This window comes from Sinohyriopsis cumingii, chromosome 15, assembly GCF_028554795.1.
Source record: "Sinohyriopsis cumingii isolate HCF-2022 chromosome 15, ASM2855479v2, whole genome shotgun sequence".
NCBI classification, from domain to species: Eukaryota; Metazoa; Mollusca; class Bivalvia; order Unionida; family Unionidae; genus Sinohyriopsis; species Sinohyriopsis cumingii.
The window spans coordinates 58938393-58958271 of record NC_142975.1 but is presented as its reverse complement, the minus strand read 5'-3'; the positions used below and the strand labels follow the sequence as shown (position 1 = coordinate 58958271).

General features: G+C 33.5%; 1 protein-coding gene across 1 annotated transcript in view; it reads right to left on the bottom strand.

Moving 5' to 3' along the window:
• The window catches only part of LOC149781874 (forkhead-associated domain-containing protein 1-like), a 106661-nt gene that overhangs the window by 19409 nt on the left and 67373 nt on the right, over window positions 1-19879 (bottom strand). Inside the window, exons 14-22 of the mRNA XM_089936066.1 lie at window positions 19534-19861; window positions 15988-16111; window positions 11826-11932; window positions 9942-10101; window positions 8623-8755; window positions 6975-7113; window positions 6236-6465; window positions 3875-4095; window positions 1357-1408 (exon numbers count right to left, since the gene is read on the bottom strand). Coding sequence (XP_089792192.1) covers window positions 1357-1408; window positions 3875-4095; window positions 6236-6465; window positions 6975-7113; window positions 8623-8755; window positions 9942-10101; window positions 11826-11932; window positions 15988-16111; window positions 19534-19861 — 1494 coding nt within the window. The remainder of the gene's footprint in view (window positions 1-1356; window positions 1409-3874; window positions 4096-6235; window positions 6466-6974; window positions 7114-8622; window positions 8756-9941; window positions 10102-11825; window positions 11933-15987; window positions 16112-19533; window positions 19862-19879) is intronic.

The following is a 19879-nucleotide window of genomic DNA, read 5'->3' as shown; positions in this document are numbered from 1 at the left end:
GGTCAAATGAGCCTGGGATAAATATAAATCAAAAGATACGGTGGGTCAAAAGAGTGATCACCTGGCTAACATCTTCCAAAGAGTGAAATGGAAGGGTTGCTGGTCAAGAAATCTGGGTTAATATTAATGCTTTCTAACATTGAAAGGTTTATACATTTTTAGTAATAGCAGCCACTTTAGATGGCAAATCAAAGGCATTCTGGCCTGGATTTCTGTCAAATTTGATCAAATCTGCTCTGAGATTTTTCCATTATAATAAAAATGGCTTTATCTGATAGCGGATTGGCATAAATTGTATAACTGTGAAAGGTGTTCATACCAGAATGCTTTCTGTCAAACTTTAGTCAAATTCTGTTTCAGTTTGTGATAAGTCATTTGAAGTTCTCTTTATAATTATTTTTTGTAGTACTGTCACCAAAGCTAACTTGAAGTTAGCATAATTTGTACAAGTTTTGTAAAGACTTCATGTCTGAATGCTTTGTCAAATATTTGAAAACTGGCAGGTTTTAGGAAGAAATTGTTTGTGGGATTTTCTATCTTTAATAACAGCAGCAATATCTGATCTATCTACATCATTATCATTATCACAAGTCTGAAAGTCCTTCACGTCAAAATACTTTACATTAAATTTAAATGGTTTTTTAGTATTTTAACAACATCAACCATATTTGATGGCATTAACACCAATGGTACAAAACTGAAATGCATCCATGTTCAGCAGTTTTTGTGAAGAAGTTTATATTTCTAAATATATTTCTAGTAATGGTAGCCATTTTTTGTGGCAGATCACAACCATATATAGAAATTTCAAAGGCCTTCAGAATGCTTTCTGTAAAATTCTGTTACACATTTTTTTAAAATGAAGGTCAATGTTTTTCTATTTTTAGTAATGGTGCCTGAATTTGATTGGGAATTGGCATTTTATTTACAACTGTCACATATGGTTAAAATCTGAGAGAAAATGTCTAGAAATAAGGTGTTTAAAGTTTTTTTCTTTCTATTTTTAGTCATGATGGCTATATTTGACAATGGATCTGTATTATTTTGGGCAATTTAAGACAGACTCCAACTAGGATGCTAACCATGAAATTTGGTTGAGTTCTGTTTATCAGTTTTGGAGAAGAAGATGAAAATATTGATGGATGAGAGGGAACAATTATTGCAGAACTAATAATGCAAAAAAAACTACAAGAAAACACTCAAATTTTGCAACTATGGTCACATTCAATTTAACCTTCTGTATCTATAAAGACAAGCAGATGACACTGTAAGGGATGAAGATCAAGCTTTTAATGTGTAATTTTTAGATAGTCAATTTGCTGTATTTTTCTTTGATACAATTGTGAATATGCTTACCGCCAATGAATCAACTTGATTTGTCTTGTGCTCTGCTAATTCCTGAGCTTGTCTGTAAAGAAAAGAAAAGAAAATGCAAATCATGCAATACCAAAGTTAAAGCTACATGATGTCAGATCAACTTCAAGGTAACTCTCCTATTTTGCTTAATTTTTTTTTTTAAATGGCAAAATAATCTCCCATACTTTGAAGAAAATTTCCAAATACAGTGTTAAAAAAAAACGACTGACAAAGTTTAATTTCTGCAATTCAATCTTTACTATGGTATGCAACAACTGAAAACCTCTATAACACTCTGCCCCACTGGAATGTGTTCCTCCATGTATCATGCTGAACTATTGTGATAAAAATAACTAAAACAAGTTGACGAAACTTGTAAAGTTTACAACAAAACATGGAATTTTGTTACATTTGTAGGCAGCCATGATAAGGAAATGTTAGAAAACTATGTTTCTCCAACAATACATACTCAATTACATCAACAAAAATTAGAAAATAAACTCTACTACCTCCTGATTCCTGGCCTCCTGGAAAGATGAAAAAAAATATCTTTCTCACCTACACATTGTACTGACACAAAGGTAAGCAACTCTCACAAATCACCTCTCCTTGCCACTGATAGGTGAATGCAATGATATTGGATGTTCTTTAGTTGAATGATTTCGTTTTGTGGGGTTTAATGTCAGAAACTGGATATGGTTGATAGTGCATGCCATCCAACTGCCTCCACAATATCCGAGATTTAAAACATTGTGTTCGAAAGCGTGTCTCACTTAATTGTTCAAGCTGACATCTTCATAAGGCATACCTCATCCTGAGACAGCTCAGAATATACTGACTGAATGTGCCTATTGTGCGATGCGGCCAACGCTTGTGGGATTATATCTTGCTTTACTTCCTTGTTGGACTGGAATATGTAATGCTAAAATAAGAAATGCATGACTGCATATTTTCTTTTTTTACTGACAACCATACTGACTGTACCATTTACATCCTGAACTTCCAGGAGTTGCAATAAATTGATTCAGCCAGTTCTGATCTATGTCAAGTTGCCATTTCCTGCTGGGTTTTAGCACCAGAAAAAGCTTGGTGTAAATATCTGGTGTCTGGGGAGTTTGGCATTAGAACTATCTTCACTGGCTGCATGGACAAAAGAAAAACATCTGTCTTCATGTGGTCATTTAAAATATCCATCATTGAAATGGATACTAGATGGGTTAGGGGTGGGTCAAATGAGACCTGCAGCCCCTCTGAGATGACTTGGATCATTCATTCATTGTCTGGAAAGAGGTCAATCCAAGTCTGTTGAAACAGAGGGAGTCTAACACCTACTAGGAGGGAACTAGCAGGCAGAACAGCAGAAAATCATTGTCAGGTACCTGGAGCATTGGGAGAGGAGAAACTAGGCTTCCATCTTTTAATAGGTCGGCCTTCTGAAACGGGATTTATTTCAAAGAGGAATGTTGTTGCTGTGGCATACACTTTTCTTATTCTTACATTTTTCCTTTGCTGATTATCATTGGAAACTGTATCTGATGTGGTCAAGAGACATGAGCAAAGAGAGGTAACTCCATATCTGCCTGCATTTTAATTTACTCAATGGATCCCTGAATAGAAGCTGTGGGACAGAAGGCAAAAGGACACAGCTGCTGTTTTTGATGTGGTTTAAGAGAGCTCCTCTTCTTACTAAATCTAAATTGGAACAGGACATCAGAGTGTTGGCCACTGTATTATATTCCACTCTTTTGATAACCTAGGCTAAACAGCACACTGATTCGCATGTGCAGATACTACAGGCTTTTATCCACAAAGAAGAAAATGGCTGAGGACATTAAATCAAGTACTGAAAATCACAACGTTTCTCATCCACTTAAACCTTTTGTTAAAAATCTGTCAATCAATCTTGAAGAACGTTGGTGAAGACATATTCATGACTGTAACATCTTTGTCCAAGCTCAGAATACTGACCTGATCAGACATGAACTTGTACCAGCAAGGCAAGAATGAAGCTGGCAAGTGGTTCACTTACAAAAAAGTTCTTGATCAAGGAAGATTAAAATTTGTGTCTATCTGGGAGGGCTGGTTTCTAGAGGAAGTGGAGTTTATTTTTTAATGTTAATGTGATTGTTTATTGTTTTCAAAAAGAAAAGAAATTGAGAAAATCTCTAGAAATATGGAGTGTAGGGGATTAAAATCTTTCATGAACACAAAATAATCAAAATATTTTATTTTGAATGATCCTGATGTGTTTCATTAATTTTCATGTACACCTTATCACATGCAGTTGGTTGTTTGACAAAGGACAAAATAGACTTTAAACTTTTCGTTTAACAAAGAACTAACCAAAAACATCTCACTTGTGCTTTCAGGGGTCAGCTACCTGCTCATTAAATCTAAAATAATGTGGTTACAGAAATGTATGTTACCCTAAAATGGATGACATTTTAGTCACAATGTCTTTATTTTTCAGTAGCTATTGTTACAGTAGTTGAGGTACAAATCACCAGGCCATTTTTACCTGAGTTTTGAGAGATCTCTTTCATATCCTTGTAATAACTCATCCTTCCTTGCTATTCTCTCCTTCAGCACTTTGATGCGAGAGGTTAGAATCTCACAAGCCCTCTCACGTTCCCGCATGACTCTCTCCCGTTCATCTTTAGGAATATGAGCCAGAGGACGCAGACCATCAATGTCATCACACTCCAAGTTATGTGCTATTGTTTTGAGCAGACTAAGGAACTGTAAATCACAATCAAAATATGAATAATGAAATCCTAAAAATTAATTAATTTACCACCTATTAAAACTATATATCATAACATTATTCTGCAAGACTTGTTTTAAAAGTAACTGAAAATAATGCCAGGCAAAGAAAGTCTTTTGTGTTTGATGAAATTACATTTATTCTAAGCCTATGTAATGTATAAAATGTGTGTAAAACAATATCATATAACAAGTCAGATTGCATCTATATAATTTATATACAGAATCCAGCTTATAACTCAGGTCAATAAAGTCTCTATTTATTACAAAATATTTTAAAAGCTCAAATGAATGAGAACTCAATGCATAATTATAAGATTTATTGTGAATTAACTTCTATTTGTAGTGTAACAGTTTTCATGGATGTTGTGGCTGCTTCAAACTCAATGAAAGTGTACAGTCTGTAATGAAAACAGTGAATTCAGGCACATCCACAGCTTAATGTACCCATAAAACAGTGAATTCAGGTACATCCATATCCTAAAATACCCATAAAACAGTGAATTCAGGCATATCTGCAGCTTGATGTACCTATAAAACAGTGAATTCAGGCATATCCACAGCCTGATGTACCCATAAAACAGTGAATTCAGGTACATCCATATCCTAATATACCCATAAAACAGTGACTTCATGCACATTCACAGTTAACTGTACCCATAAAACCATAACAGCAGGTTAATGGGCTTGTACTTCTAAAAGTGACCCAAAGACGCATCCACATCTTAATATACCCATAAAACGGTGAACTGAGACACATTCACAGCTTAATGTACCCATAAAATAGTGACTTCTGGTACATCTGCATCTTAGTGTACCTATAAAACAGTAACTTCAGACACATTCATGTATCCATAAAACAATCATGTCAGGCACATCTATATATAAATGTACCCATAAAAATGACATGTTTACACAAAAATACAAAATTTATAAGTATGGAAATAAGAGAATCCAAAGTGTGAAAACTACTTATTTTTCAGGCATTTTTACACTTGTCATCAACTGCTATAGGTCTGATATTTCCATACACATTTACACCTATTATCACTGGTTGCTATTTCTACATTTTCATGCTATGATTAAAACCATTTATAAAATTGGAATAATTTGCCATCAGCTTAAAAGTTTGAAAAATATATGATGCAAATCAGAAGTTAATTCAATTTTGCTACACAATGTGCAGGAATAAAAAAGAGACTTTAAATTTTCTGTTCTGATTGCCAAACAAAATGTATTTGGCATTATGCACATTGTCTGGCATGATGGATGCAAACTAATAATCACTCCCAAATGCTGTCTTCTACAAGTTTAATAAATACAACACAGCAACATAAGAAAAAACACATCACAAAACGTTGCATGGACAAACCTTTGAGGACCTGAGAAAATCTATGATCACCATAAAGGTCATCCAAATTTTCTTGCAAATTAGTTATGATGTTTCAACATTAAGTTTTGTGTTGAAATGGCATTGAAATGGCAGAAACAGAGACTGATTTACAGTTATTTATGACCTTTAACAATTATTTATAAAGTTAAATTGAGACCTTTCACAATTATTTGCAAAGTTAGCTTGAACCCAGTAAGCACAAGCCTTACATTCATAGTCTCTGAAGATAAAGACTGAACAGGTTTAAAATATCAAAGCCTGACTGAAAAAGCCCCATATTTTTCCAGGAATTAAAGAGCGCAAAACGCTCCTCCAAGGTTTATCATCTCAATGCTCTATTTGCTACAAAATGCTGCTGCAGGTTTAAAATAGCCTCAACTATAATAGTCTCTTTCATCTAAACTCCATTCATCCAGAATATAGTTGGAATATGATTTTACAGTTTACAGCAGGTCTTTGCAAATTTAACCTAATTATCCAACAAGTTTAACTAACATTTTTATGGCAACATTTTGCATCATCTTAGTGAGACAAGATTAATGTTGTTGTTGTTTTGGGTTCAATGCCATTTTTCTGCATATGATGCGTTATATATGGTGGCCAGTATAACTGGTGAAAAAGAACCATTGAAAACCCTGGTAAGAACTACCAACCCATGGGAAGCTACTGGCAAGTTTTCTCATATACACATTGCATTTTCTTATTCTACCAGTTGTGTCTTACCGTATTCTCACTTGCATCAAGAGCATCCAGTGTTTCTCGATGTGCACTCCTCTCCATGTCAGCATCAACATTGACTGTTGTAACGAGCCCTCGTGCTCGACTGACTTCACGATCCAATGAAGCCATTGATGGGATGTTCTGATCCTCAGCAAGTGCCTGGTTAGCTCTCATTTCTGCTAATTCTTTCTTCAATGCAATCACTTGTTGCAAAGCCTGATCAGGGTTTGGCACTAGAAAAATGGATCCATACAGTGATGTGGTCATGAATCATTGCCCAATTTTGAAGCATAATGCACTGCACATAGGGTCAAGAATGCAAATGGGTACATATTACCTACTTTCTTTGTACTGACTATTTTTTTCAACACATCCCTATGATAAAAATATGAGGCCTATGAAAACAGGGTAAATGTTGAACTTTAAATTATGTTTGCTTATGTCAAAATCTGGCAAAATATCAAAATTCCGAGATAGCTTATTCAAATATTTTCTTATACTGCACACATAAGAATTATAAATGGAGTACCTATTTGTGACCTGCAAGCTGACAAAGAACAAGCATTCATTAGCAAGCTCTCACCGTCCCCATGGCAGAATCAGCATTTCTTTACTGTACACACTCATCTGTAAATCATATCAAACTGCAAAATAACTTAGCCTTTGATCTGCCATCATATAACGAGCTGGATTAAGATTTAGATTAATCTACCATGTGATTATCTACAACTTGTGTACTCACAAGGTGGTTTTGAGGTTTCCAGTGACTTCACTCTTGCTCTCAACTCAGCCAAGGCCTCTCGCTGTCTCGTGATGATCTGTTCATGCCTTTCTCCTCTACACTGAGCTCCAAAGGCAGTTAACTCTGAGGTGATTCGTCCCTGTAAGAAATGAAAATTTTAAATTATATAGAAGGATCATGTATTTTCATTATTTATTGAGTTCATGAATAACGTATCCATCTGTATAACTATACAGTGCAATGAGCTTAAGCTTACCTTTCTGATTTTTGCAAAATAATAAGAAAAAAAACTGATCTGACGCACTTGGACTTTTGAAATATTCATTAAAACTCTATTTATACCAAAATTAACATTACACTGACATAAATATTATCTTGATGGAGACATCTGAAATGTTTACTGTTTTATGTGAAGTCTGTCCACAGTCTTAAAAATTAACCCAGACTGTCCATCAATGTTGATTTGTGTCACAAAAGTACACTGTGTGAAAGCTGTACTATAATTAAATAGCAGTGATGGTCCTAGAGACATTTCTAAATAGATATGGTCTTTTAAGCATATTTTCAAAGCTACTTCAGAATCTACAAACAACTGACATTATTTTACATCTATTACAAGGAAATCATTAATGGTGAATCTGCAGATAAAGTACATTAAAACTTGGAAGAGATACCCATATCAAACGCTATACAAATGACACAAGTCTTTTGAAGCAAATGCTGAAATGTTAAAAATGGTCTCTTCCTGCAAATTCCTGCACTGACTAGTGTCTTCAAATTATCTCGATTCTTCCTTTTGCAATAAAAATTTGAAACCATTTGACAATTGGCACCATTCAAGAATGAAAGATAAAAAATTAACATGTTCTGGGAAAATTAATATGTTACAAACATGAACAGGAAAGAAATGAGATTAGAGGACAAATAAAGAAATGAGAGTATGAGGAGGCAGATGAATGGACAGTGTTTTCATGTCAACGTCATGCATTGAATGGACAGTGTTTCATGTCAATGTCGTGCATTGAATGGACAGTGTTTCATGTCAACGTCAAGCATTGAATGGATAGTGTTTCATGTCAACATCATGCATTGAGTGGACAGTGTTTTATGTCAATGTCATGCATTGAATGGACAGTGTTTCATGTCAACATCATGCATGAATGGACAGTGTTTCATGTCAATGTCATGCATTAAATGGACAGTGTTTCATGTCAATGTCATGCATTGAATGGACAGTGTTTCATGTCAACATCATGCATCACTCTGAACAATGTATACAATGTAGATTCCGAAGCATGGATTAAACACAGAATGACCATGCGGTAAAAGGAAGGAATGACAGTATTTTATGTATTTAGTAGTATCTTATGGCACATCAGCACAATAGTGGCTATAAGATGCCAATTAAAGGCAAAGTTAGAAAAATATACAAATGCACAAAAATTCAGGAAGATAAACCTTCCAAATATATGCAAATATGATGCACAAAATAAAATATTAAAGCTAAAGATGTTAAAATTCCATAAACTGTATATACAAGAAAAGAGAAAGATAACAGAAAGGTTTATGATAAAGTGGGAAATAGGTAAATAAAAAAATAAATGAAGAAGGAAATAAATTGTCAATTTATTTTGCTTCCATGTTTTACCTCTTGATCCATCAATTCTAGCTGTTTGTTCTGTTCCTCTTTTTCCTGCTTCAGTTGCACCTCAAGATCTTTAAGTTTCTGAGTCTTCTCTTCCATAGTGCTCTTGTACTTCACACTGACTGACCTCTCCTTGCTGCAGCAGATGACACAAAATGTCATGGTCATGAGATGCCAAAAAATGTTGCCCGGCAATAAAGAACTGTAGTCCAACTTTCATCATTATGGGGAAGTTAAACATAACCGATATCACAATTGGCAAGTTAAAAATATCTACCAGTTGACTGTAATCAAAGCAAAGCCATCGAGACAAAATGCAGAACATTCTGTGATACGGAGGCAAAAGCTAAGGATAAACATGCCTCCAGCAAACATTTCCAAGATACAGTAGATTGGCAGATTTGTGATGTCAGTATTTACCAATATTAGCTATCAAAAGCTTCATGTTATATGAATTGATTTAATTTTCTTGTGTAGTATCAAACTGTTCATCTTTTGTGATTGCTATAAATTATAAATTAAAATACTCAATGAGCATTTGCCATTTATGCCGTTTCTCTCAGATGAATATCCAGGAAATGAAGTGTAACTATAAAGTCAAGTCCAACTTCAAACAACATAAACCTAATCTACCATTACATAATGCACTGGCAAACCAGGGTCTATGTTGTTTGTGCTGCTGATCACTCCTAACAAACTGCATAGACCCAGATCTGCCAGCATATTATATTCAATGGCAAAGCCGGGTCTGTGCAGACTTTAGTCAGACTCGATTTATAAGTACAGATACCAACAAAAATGTTATTGGATGAATAGTCTTGAAAAATTATATCAACAATAATAAAAAATCACAGTATTACCAAACAATTTTTTAAAAAAAATTTATATCAAGAATTGATAGCAGATTTTGGTTTATTTTTTAACAGAACATCATCCATTTGCAGTGAAATGATAGTTCTGTTGTTTCCCTCAGGTGATGATAGGGTTTTCAACTTGAAATACACTTTGAAAACACACAAACATGATTCTAATGAAGCAAGATATTAACGAAGCAAAACCATTTTACTGTGCAAGGATTCAACAATAGAGAACATGGATCATGAAGTAAGCACCAAAATTAGATACCCAATATATTCTCTCATCAAAACAATAATATCTCTCCTCACAAATAGTACTTATTATTGATCAAACCAATGTCCCACTTTAATGACTTTGGGTTGTGAGTTTGTTTAAGTATTGCTAGTGAAGAAAAGTAATTTTATCAATAAATTTATCATTCCTTAATATTCTAGTCTAACTTTTCTTGACAGAAAATGACTTACCTTAGTTCTGCTTCTAAAGCTTTCAGCTCTTCCTTCTGCTTATCTATTATTTTGGATAATTTTGCTAAATGCTGCCTTGACTCAACAACTTCTCTTTCCTTACTAGTAACCACTTCCTTGTACTTCTCCATTTCTTGTTTCTGAGACTCGCTTAATTCACCTATTTGATGAAACAATGCAAATAATAAACGTAAAAAGTGTGCCAAGAATACCAAGTTTCGCCAAGACAGGCTGGTCACATGTATGCATTTTCACCTTTATATGATTTTCAATACAGATGATTATATAACATATATACACACTTATAAGTCAAATCAAACTGCAAACAACATAGACCCTGATCTGCCATTGCATAATTCACTAGCAAATCAAGGCTTATGCTATTTATTTTGCTGGTCACTCCTAATAAACTGCACAGACCTTGACCTGCTAGGACATTATGTGACGGCAGATCTGTGTTTGTGCAGTGGGCTCAACTTATAAGAGAGAATATAAGGTATACATAGGACGATGATGATGAAAAAGTGCTGATTTTGTAATGATCAAAATTTCATTGTTAAACTGGCCATTTCTTTAAATTCCTGCAGTTATTTTCTGTTTAAAATGTCTCTGGTGTTTGAACAAACTGCAAGCTGGAGGGATGAATGACAATAAAATACTATGAAAAATGATAGTTAAACTGATTTTTGTGCTCCTTCAACTGATATGTTTAGTGATTTCTTTTAATATAAAAAAAATAATTGTATTCCTTAATTGTGGATAACAGTATGGATTTTTTGCAAATTCTTTTAAGGTCACTTACATGTAGGTGACTCATCAGGTGTGTTTTGTTGCTCTTATATATATATATATCCTGTGCTGATTCTGGTGACTGCCAAGATTGTCAATGACAATCTAAATGACAATCTAAATGACCAAACAGCAAATCATTTCATTAAAAACATATTTATTGATTACAAATCTACAATCTGGTGTTTTTGTCTGCAGATTTTTACCTTGAAATTACCAATGTCTGTAACATAGTTTTGTAGCTGTATAAATGATATCATGGATTATATTTATTAATGACAAAGCATACAGAAATGCATAATCCAGAAAAAATCAAACTTTTTTTACCCTGAAAGGACAACATAAAAGATGGGAATTATGACAGACAAGCAAAGTCAGTGATTTCTGGTCCCATACCTACCATGATGAGATCACAATAGTTCACAATAGCTAAATCTATGTCTTTTAAGACAATACTGTTAGTTACTGTATATACTGCACATAACAGATAGAAGGCCTCAAGGTAGATTAGTTCTGTAACTACTTGAGTTATCTTCTCTAAATAAAGTCTTTATTATTATTATTATTATTATTATTATTATTATTATTTACTAGACAGACATGGAAAGTAATTGGGTTTTATTGCCCCATCTCAAATGGCATTAGAGGAAGAGTGTAGAAAAGGGGTAAAACAAAAATGATCTGGACCCTAATGGAAAAATCTTGACTGATACATGAGATGCTGTCAAAGTGAGAAGTGTTAATTGTTCATCCCTGCATTTGAAGCAGCTTTCATGATACAAAGCAGAAACAAAATAAGCCATAAAACCTTGAGCTTCAAGACAACAATTCAAATATGTAATTCAATACATATTCTAATGATCATAAATAAGTATGACTGAAGCTGAACAAAACCCTGATGCAGAAATTAATATTCCTTTGTTGGCCCTTTCCTGATAAACTTGAAAATAAAACTTCAACGTATGAACAACCAGGGCATTTGGAAAATCAGCACCTACAATGTGCATCTACAATCAACCATTCCTTTAACTTGTTGAAAATATTACATATGACAAATACAATGTTTGAAACAAAGCACAGAAAAACGTGTAATACCTGTAATATCTGATAATCTAGCATGGGCACCTGCCAGATCACGTCTCAGACCCAGAATTATACCGTCCTGTTCCTGTATGCTTGTCTTTATCTCTGCATTCTCTTTCCTATTCAAAAAAGGGATGAAACATGTAAGAACTGCAGGAAGTTTTTGATATATTCAGACTGAAGTTTAGCTGAATCTGTGACTTTAACAACAAAGTCTATAATGTAAATTAATTGCAATGAAAATAACTGTAGTAGAAGAATATGCATAGACACATATTTTTTTCTTACACAAGTTTTCATGATTGAATCTACTAAGAATTACTACTATATGTGTGGTATATATTTTGGGGTACACACTACTACTGTATATGAATCATACATTTTGGAGTATACATTACTACTTTAGGAAGAGTAAATATTTTGGGGTATACATCACTACTTTAGGTGGAGTATATATTTTGGAGTATACATCACTACTTTATGCAGAGTATATATTTTGGGGTATACATCACTACTTTAGGTGGAGTATACATTTTGGGGTATACATCACTACTTTAGGTGGAGTATACATTTTGGGGTATACATCACTACTTTAGGTGGAGTATACATTTTGGGGTATACATCACTACTTTAGGTGGAGTATATATTTTGGGGTATACATCACTACTTTAGGTGGAGTATACATTTTGGGGTATACATCACTACTTTAGGTGGAGTATATATTTTGGGGTATACATCACTACTTTAGGTGGAGTATACATTTTGGGGTATACATCACTACTTTAGATGGAGTATACATTCTGGAGTATACATCACTACTATAGGTGGAGTATACATTTTGGGGTATACATCACTACTATAGGTGGATTATACATTTATACATTTTGGGTTATACATAACCACTATAGGTGAAGTATACATTTTGAAGTATACATTACTACTGTAGGTGGCATATAGCTTGGAGTATAAATCACTACAATAGGTTGGGTACACATTTTGATGTACATATCACTACCATAGGTGGAGTGTACATTTAGGGTACACACTACTATTATATGTGGATTATACAATTTTGGGTACACATAACTACTATATATGGTGTACACATTTTGCAGTATACATTTTCATGGAGTTCCTGTTTGCTACAAACTATGCATTTAAAGATCCAGAGAACAATGATCTGTCCATGGAGACAACAGGACCCATGCCCTAATATATGAATTAAATGCAGTTGCTGATGTTTTGTGTTTAACGCTATTTCTTGGCATTAGATAGACTATACATGGCAGTCAATATAAATGGCAAAGGAAGAACCTGGAAAATCGCTGTTAAAAACTAGACCCTCAGGAAGCTACTGGCAAGCTTTCTTACATACCTACACTGAATGAACCCGAGACTTGAACCCACATGGGCAGAGGTGACATGGCAGTGATCGGTAAATGCGGGCACATTAGACCACTCAACCACCTGCAGCCCATGATTAATTAAATGCAGTGGAAAGGACAAGCACAAAATCATCAAAATTGATACGCACAAAAATACCATATATACTCACTAACACATTCAGGTTCAATTGCAAACATCATAGACCTTGAGCTGGCATTGCATAATGCATTGGCAGATCAGGGTCTATGCTGTTTGTTTTACTTATCACTCCTAACAAAAAATGCATAGACTGAGATCTTACTCAGGACATGTGATGGCAGATCAGAAATTATGCAGTTTGCAACTGGATCTGACTTAAAAAAGAGTATATATGGTAAATGAATTCACTGCAAGTACAGCATCTAAACTTAGAGACCACACAAATTGGAACTGGAAGTTATGGAAGGACAATCAAGAACATTCCACTACACCTGCTCTCAACAACCCAAAATATCTAGTATCCCAGTGAAGTAGACTGAAGTAGACAAGGGGGAACAAGTTAGCAACATTAGTTCCAACTGACACCACCCATCTAATGAATAAGGAGGGGGGTGAGTTGAGGGATGAATGGGGAAGAGGGAACAATTATAAGTGCATTGTGAATATGTCAGAAGAATCAATTTTATATTGGAAGTATTATTTAAATTAAGTTTAATTTCCAAGGATAAGTGGTTATAAAAAGGATAGTAATTTCATAAGTGAAGAAATATTGTTACAAAAATCAGGGTCACGAGCTCAACCAATAAGTACTAAAAGTAAGACAAATTAAAACATGGATCAAACGGTGACTCCAGGTGATAAAGATGCTGGAGATAAATTGGTGTGCCCCAATCCTGTGCATTAGGGATGGAGAACAAGAGGTGTAAGTGGACCTGATATCGTTCACATGGTTTACATAACCTAACAGTTGACCATTTGACTAAGCAAGCTTATGTAATATTTTAAGAACACAAACTTGGTAAACTATTTCCTAAACTTAAAATCATGTCAATTTTAACTATTTTTTAATAGTCTGATACAAATAATTAATATACAAAGTATTTTGACCATAATAAAAGTCAAAAAATATTTTTAAAAGTTGAGTCTACAGGTGAAGCTTTATTTTGTGTCTACTGAGTCAAACATCTCTCACATCAATTGAAATTATAATTCACTGGTTATTTGTTTTTACATCATGTGTTTCTCTCCTCTTGATAATTATTAAATCTGGATGTATTGGGAATTTTTTTAAAATCTAAAATGTATACAAGAAATTTCAATAATCTGTGAGTAATGACACTGAAAATATGAAATACCTTAAAATAATAACACAAAAGTTTCAAGTATTTTAATATGGCATGACAATCAACTGTCAAATGCTCTTTCCCCAAGCATATCAACATTGATACTAGATACTTAAAAAAATTCAAATGTGATAATAGCTTTTAGAAGAAAATCTCTGCAAATTGATTTATAAACATAGACATGGATTTTACAAGAAATATGCTTTTCTTGGATCAAAGCATTGTTAGGAGAAAAAAACCCACATTAACTTGAAAACAAATATCTATAGTAGTGTATAGAATCTTTGATCCTTAATTACAACACTGCTCATAGTTTATGCTAGCTTGCAAATTGTACATCTTCTATAACAATTGTTTTACTTTATACCTTTCTTCTGTTATGAATTATACATTATTTACTGAAATCCCTAGGGTGTATTATTTTGCTAAACTGTATACATTGTTCTATTGAAATCTATGCAGCTTGTATTCCAACATTTATTTTCAATGGTCTTTCATATTCTTTACAACTCTCCAATCTCAAACTTGTGATACTGAATAGTCATATCATGGATTAATTCCCTTGCTGAATAGTCATATCATGGTTTATTCCCTTGCTTTGATCTAATTTAAATAAAGAGAACAGGTATTTTAAATGCAGAAACATTGTTTCAATTGCACATAATTTGAGAACATTTTCTAACTGTACTGAATATCCACTGTATTTAAAGATCTGGTTCATAAAAAACTCATTAGGCATTTTTATAGTTTAAATATTATTACCAAATATACTCAGTCTTTATAGAATTGAAACAAGTTCAACCAATCAGATGCAAGATCACCTCATTAATATGTGTGGATCCTGCTCATTATCAACACTCATGTCAGGTCATGATCGTATAACCCAATATATTCCATGTATTATAAAACTTTAATCCAAAATAATGCCACCAGACTGGTAACAGGTTCAGCCTGTCAGCTGCTAGATCAACTCATTAATATGCACAAATCTCTCACAAAATGTAACTTTTCCAAGAGTTTGATCTATAAGTATATATTCCAAATTTGATCAAGTCAGACCAGATATATGGACCCCACAGTGGTAAAAATCTCTGACAATCAGATACAAGATAACCTCATCAATATGTGTGTGTATCTTGTTCATAATTGAACTTGTCTGAGATCTCGATGAATTATGCATATCATGCACACCCTAACTGTTAATTGGTCCAGGTCGAATCATAATGAAATCAGGAGTAGTAAAAAGTTCAGGCAATCAGATACAAGATAAACTCATTGTTTTGAATAGATCATGCTCATATTCAAACTTGTCGGAGACACAGATGACACATTCCAACTTTGCTCATAATGGGATTAATAACACGGCATCCAGAGTGGTAACAAGCAAATGTTGACCAATGCCAGACACATGACAGTAAGCTCACATGTCCTTATGGCCAGGTGAAATCCCAAAAACTCTTTCATACCTGAGTACAACAATGAGCTGCTCCATTGCCAGAATGTCCTGTGGAGGTTTCTGCATGATAATCTTTGGTTTTGGAGGTGGAGGTGGTTTCTCTGCTTTCTTGGCATTCAGCTCTGCTTTCAGCTCTGAGAAAAATATAATGATTTAAGAATTTGTTATAAAAGTTTTAAAATGTTCAAGCAACATTTACTTTTAAACAAATACAGTATTAACTTGGATAAAATCAACAATTCAGAACCATTCAAAATAAATTTTATTACTTCACGTACTATGTATATGGTATGTCATTCCATAAAAAGAGAATATGTCACTAAATCGATATATCATGAATATTTAAATCTCAGTTATACATAAATACACAATTCTATAGCATTAATATGATGTACCAGTTCCACCCAAAATGTCTATATCCCAAAAGTTCAAAAATAGGTAAAAAAAATTGACAACTTCTGAATTGGCCTGAAAATCTCTTTGGGTTATTACATTTGAAAACAAATATGTCTATAACATTTCAAGTGGTTTTGCTTAATTGTGGTACATGATTTGGTCAAAAAGTCTAAGGCATAAAAAGAAATGTAACCAAAAGTTTAAAAGTTGCTGAAATTTTATAACATATTTGTTTTCAGGAACACTGGTTGACTGATTAGAACCTGTAATATCTTTCATTCTAACATTAATCCCCCTGGTGTCACACCTATTGACTCTAATACAGAGTTACCTGTTCGATGTACCTATGGTGGTGTGGCTGCATTGTGAAGACAATGGGGCCATATGACAGGTTGTACATTTGATGACCCATGGCTAAGATGCTTAGAGTATAAAAGCAATGATACACTCTGCTTATTTCTTAATGTGTATTTCCCTACAGATGACAGAGATCCATATATCAAGAATTTATATATTATCTTGATAAAATTGAATCTTTACTAGATTATATATACATAGTAGGTGATTGGAATGCTGATTCTCTTAATGGGTCAGAATTTGTCATGTATTAATATTTTTGTGGAGTTTTTGTGCCATGTTTTGTGTGGAATCACCAATTTCGTATCTACAGACTTAAGTCAGAAATAAAGTTGTTATTATATATTAAAATCTAATCAGTTTGTCTACATATACATATGAATATGTTACTAAAATTTAAGGTTTTTGTGCAATCTTGCTGATAAGCTTTATCTGATGATCCAGTGGAAGGCATGCAAATAATTTCATCTCATAAAATACAAAATGAATCATGGTGAACAATGCCATGATGAAGTAAGTGGGAATGATATAAACTCCTAGCATATCAGGTAAATAATGCTAGTAATACAGGTATAAAGTTACCAATGTACATGTAGAAACTATCTGACCTGCAACATAGTGCTTAACATTGTTGACAATGACATCACTAGTTTTCTGCTTATATAGCAAGGGAAGTAATTCTGGCATATTAGGGTACAAACATGGAATTCATAGTAATAACATTCCAAAGTTTCAGTTGAATACAACATATAAAATACTTTTAAAAAGGAGCACCTTGATAGTGTTAACCATGCTACTACAGTGATCCCTTTGACCAGTGACCACCTGCTTCTATGACATATACCCCTCTAGGATGGCCAACCTTCTAATATGGCAGGTATATTTGTGCAAAACCTGGTATGTAATCTGATTATCCTTACTGCAGTGCGTTCTTAGATTTAGATCATTTTGATGACTATTATTACCACTGATAAGTATCAAGTTGACAATAAAAATATTACATTTGGTTGCCATAAAGTAAAAATGGTAAGTTAGCTATAGATTACAAAATGTTCTTGAAATGGTACCAGACTAAAAACAATCAATCATGTGATAAGCTCATTTCCTTTGTAACAATGAGACTTTCATGTATTAACTAAAATTGCCATTGAAGGAATAAATTGTTGCAAAGATTCAAAATGTCATCAGATATTCAGAGTATAGAAGGAAAAGTGAAAGCAGTTTGACTAAGCAATAAAAAAAGGGAGGGTCCATTGATCACTGCTGATAAATTTGATGTCAGAAAGATTTAAATAAACATTGTCAGTTATACATTTTACAACAGTGGGAAAATGGAATGAACAATGATTGTTTCAGCCTGATATTTGTGCTCTGATTTTATCGACAAGGTGGTTTTACATCATGATTGACGAGTATTCATAATTATTTTAAAAACACTGATATCAATTTTATCACACTGATTCCATAATAAGCCTGTAATTGTTAAATAAAAGTATTAAATAGTGAAACAACAGTTACACATTTCATACTTTATATGCAGTTATTACTAACATCTTTGTGATTCCCCTCTAGAAAGGCCACCCCTCTTATAAGGCCACTTTCCTGCTACACAAGGGGCTGCTTTATAAATGTATGACCACTGTGCCATTATCCCTAATGGAAAAGTGATATTTATGTCTCACTAACTTTAAGTAAGGCAATAAAAAATAAAATGGTGGTAAGTTGATTTTGAAGTCTAGTGCTTGAGCTACATGCACCACAACTGGATAAACTATAATTCAACATGATCAAGTAGGCAAATTCTTCCATTTAACAAAAAAGTACTTTACTAAATTAACATGACAACTACAAACATAAACAGAAGGAGAACTCAGTTATTTTGAGACAGTTAATAAATGTCAATTTCAGTTTCAAGTCTGATATATAGCAGATGACAACCTCAACAATGAAAACTCAAGCACAAATTGTCTCTGTCATTACATGTTATTATTTTTTTCTGCAAGGCATTATGGGTATGACTTAGTACTGATTTCTCAATTGCAACAATTTTCATTGATATGGCTGGTGAAGAGGTTAAAGTATAACATTATACGTTTTAGCAACAATGTTTTACAAAAAACTACCCACAATGAATTGAAAAAATGGGCACCTTGTACAGGAATTTCCACACTTACCATCAGCTGCTATAAAGTATACCTCTAACAGAAACTGACATTTATTTACATGCCAAAAATAACTGATATCTTGTGCTGTTATCATTAATAACTGATATCTTGTGCTGTTATCATTAATAACTGATATCTTGTGCTGTTATAATTAATAACTGATATCCTGTGCTGTTATCATTAATAACATAACTTGTGCATGTGGTTATCATTAAATTTGGTGATCATTTTTTCATTTATATTACTATAATGTGGTTTGTTTTTGTTTCATTAATGTGTCATAAATCAAAACAAAATAACCCGATTCCTTTTTGCATCGTCCAATCTAAATATAACACAGGTGAAACCTGGATAGTGTAGTGGAAATCACTTATTTGACACCTCTGAATATCTTGTGTTCTCTCACTGCATCTGTCTGATGTAGGGGTAAGTGTACATCTCTCTCAACAGCTGCCTGATATAGGGGTAAGTGGACATCTCTCTCTCTACAGCTGTCTGATACAGGGGTATGTGTAAGTGGACATTGATAAAAAAAACAAGTGAGTCAAGAGTACCTGATATTTGTTTTTGAATTTCTACAATGGAAATATGAAAACTATAAAAATTTTAAACTGCTGAATATTGATAACAGTACATACCATGTGCTGTCTTCTTATGCATCTCCGCTTCTTCCTGATATTCTTTGCTTTTCTTTGTAATTTTAGTGAGTCTTTCTTCCATTGCACAAATTGTTACAGAATGTTGTTTGATTTGTTCTTTGTAAGATGACAAGTCTGTTTCTAACTTTCTGTCCTTTTCTTCAAGTTCTACTTGTAATTTTTGTACTTCCTCCACTTTTTCTGCTTTTAATTTGGCAATTTCTTCTTGAAGTTGAACTTCTAAAACTTTGTATTCTTCTAGCTCAGACATCGCTGTAGAAGCTGCCTCCAGTTTTTCCTGCTGAGTTTCATTCTTCTCTGTTAAACTCTGAAATTTTATTTTGCA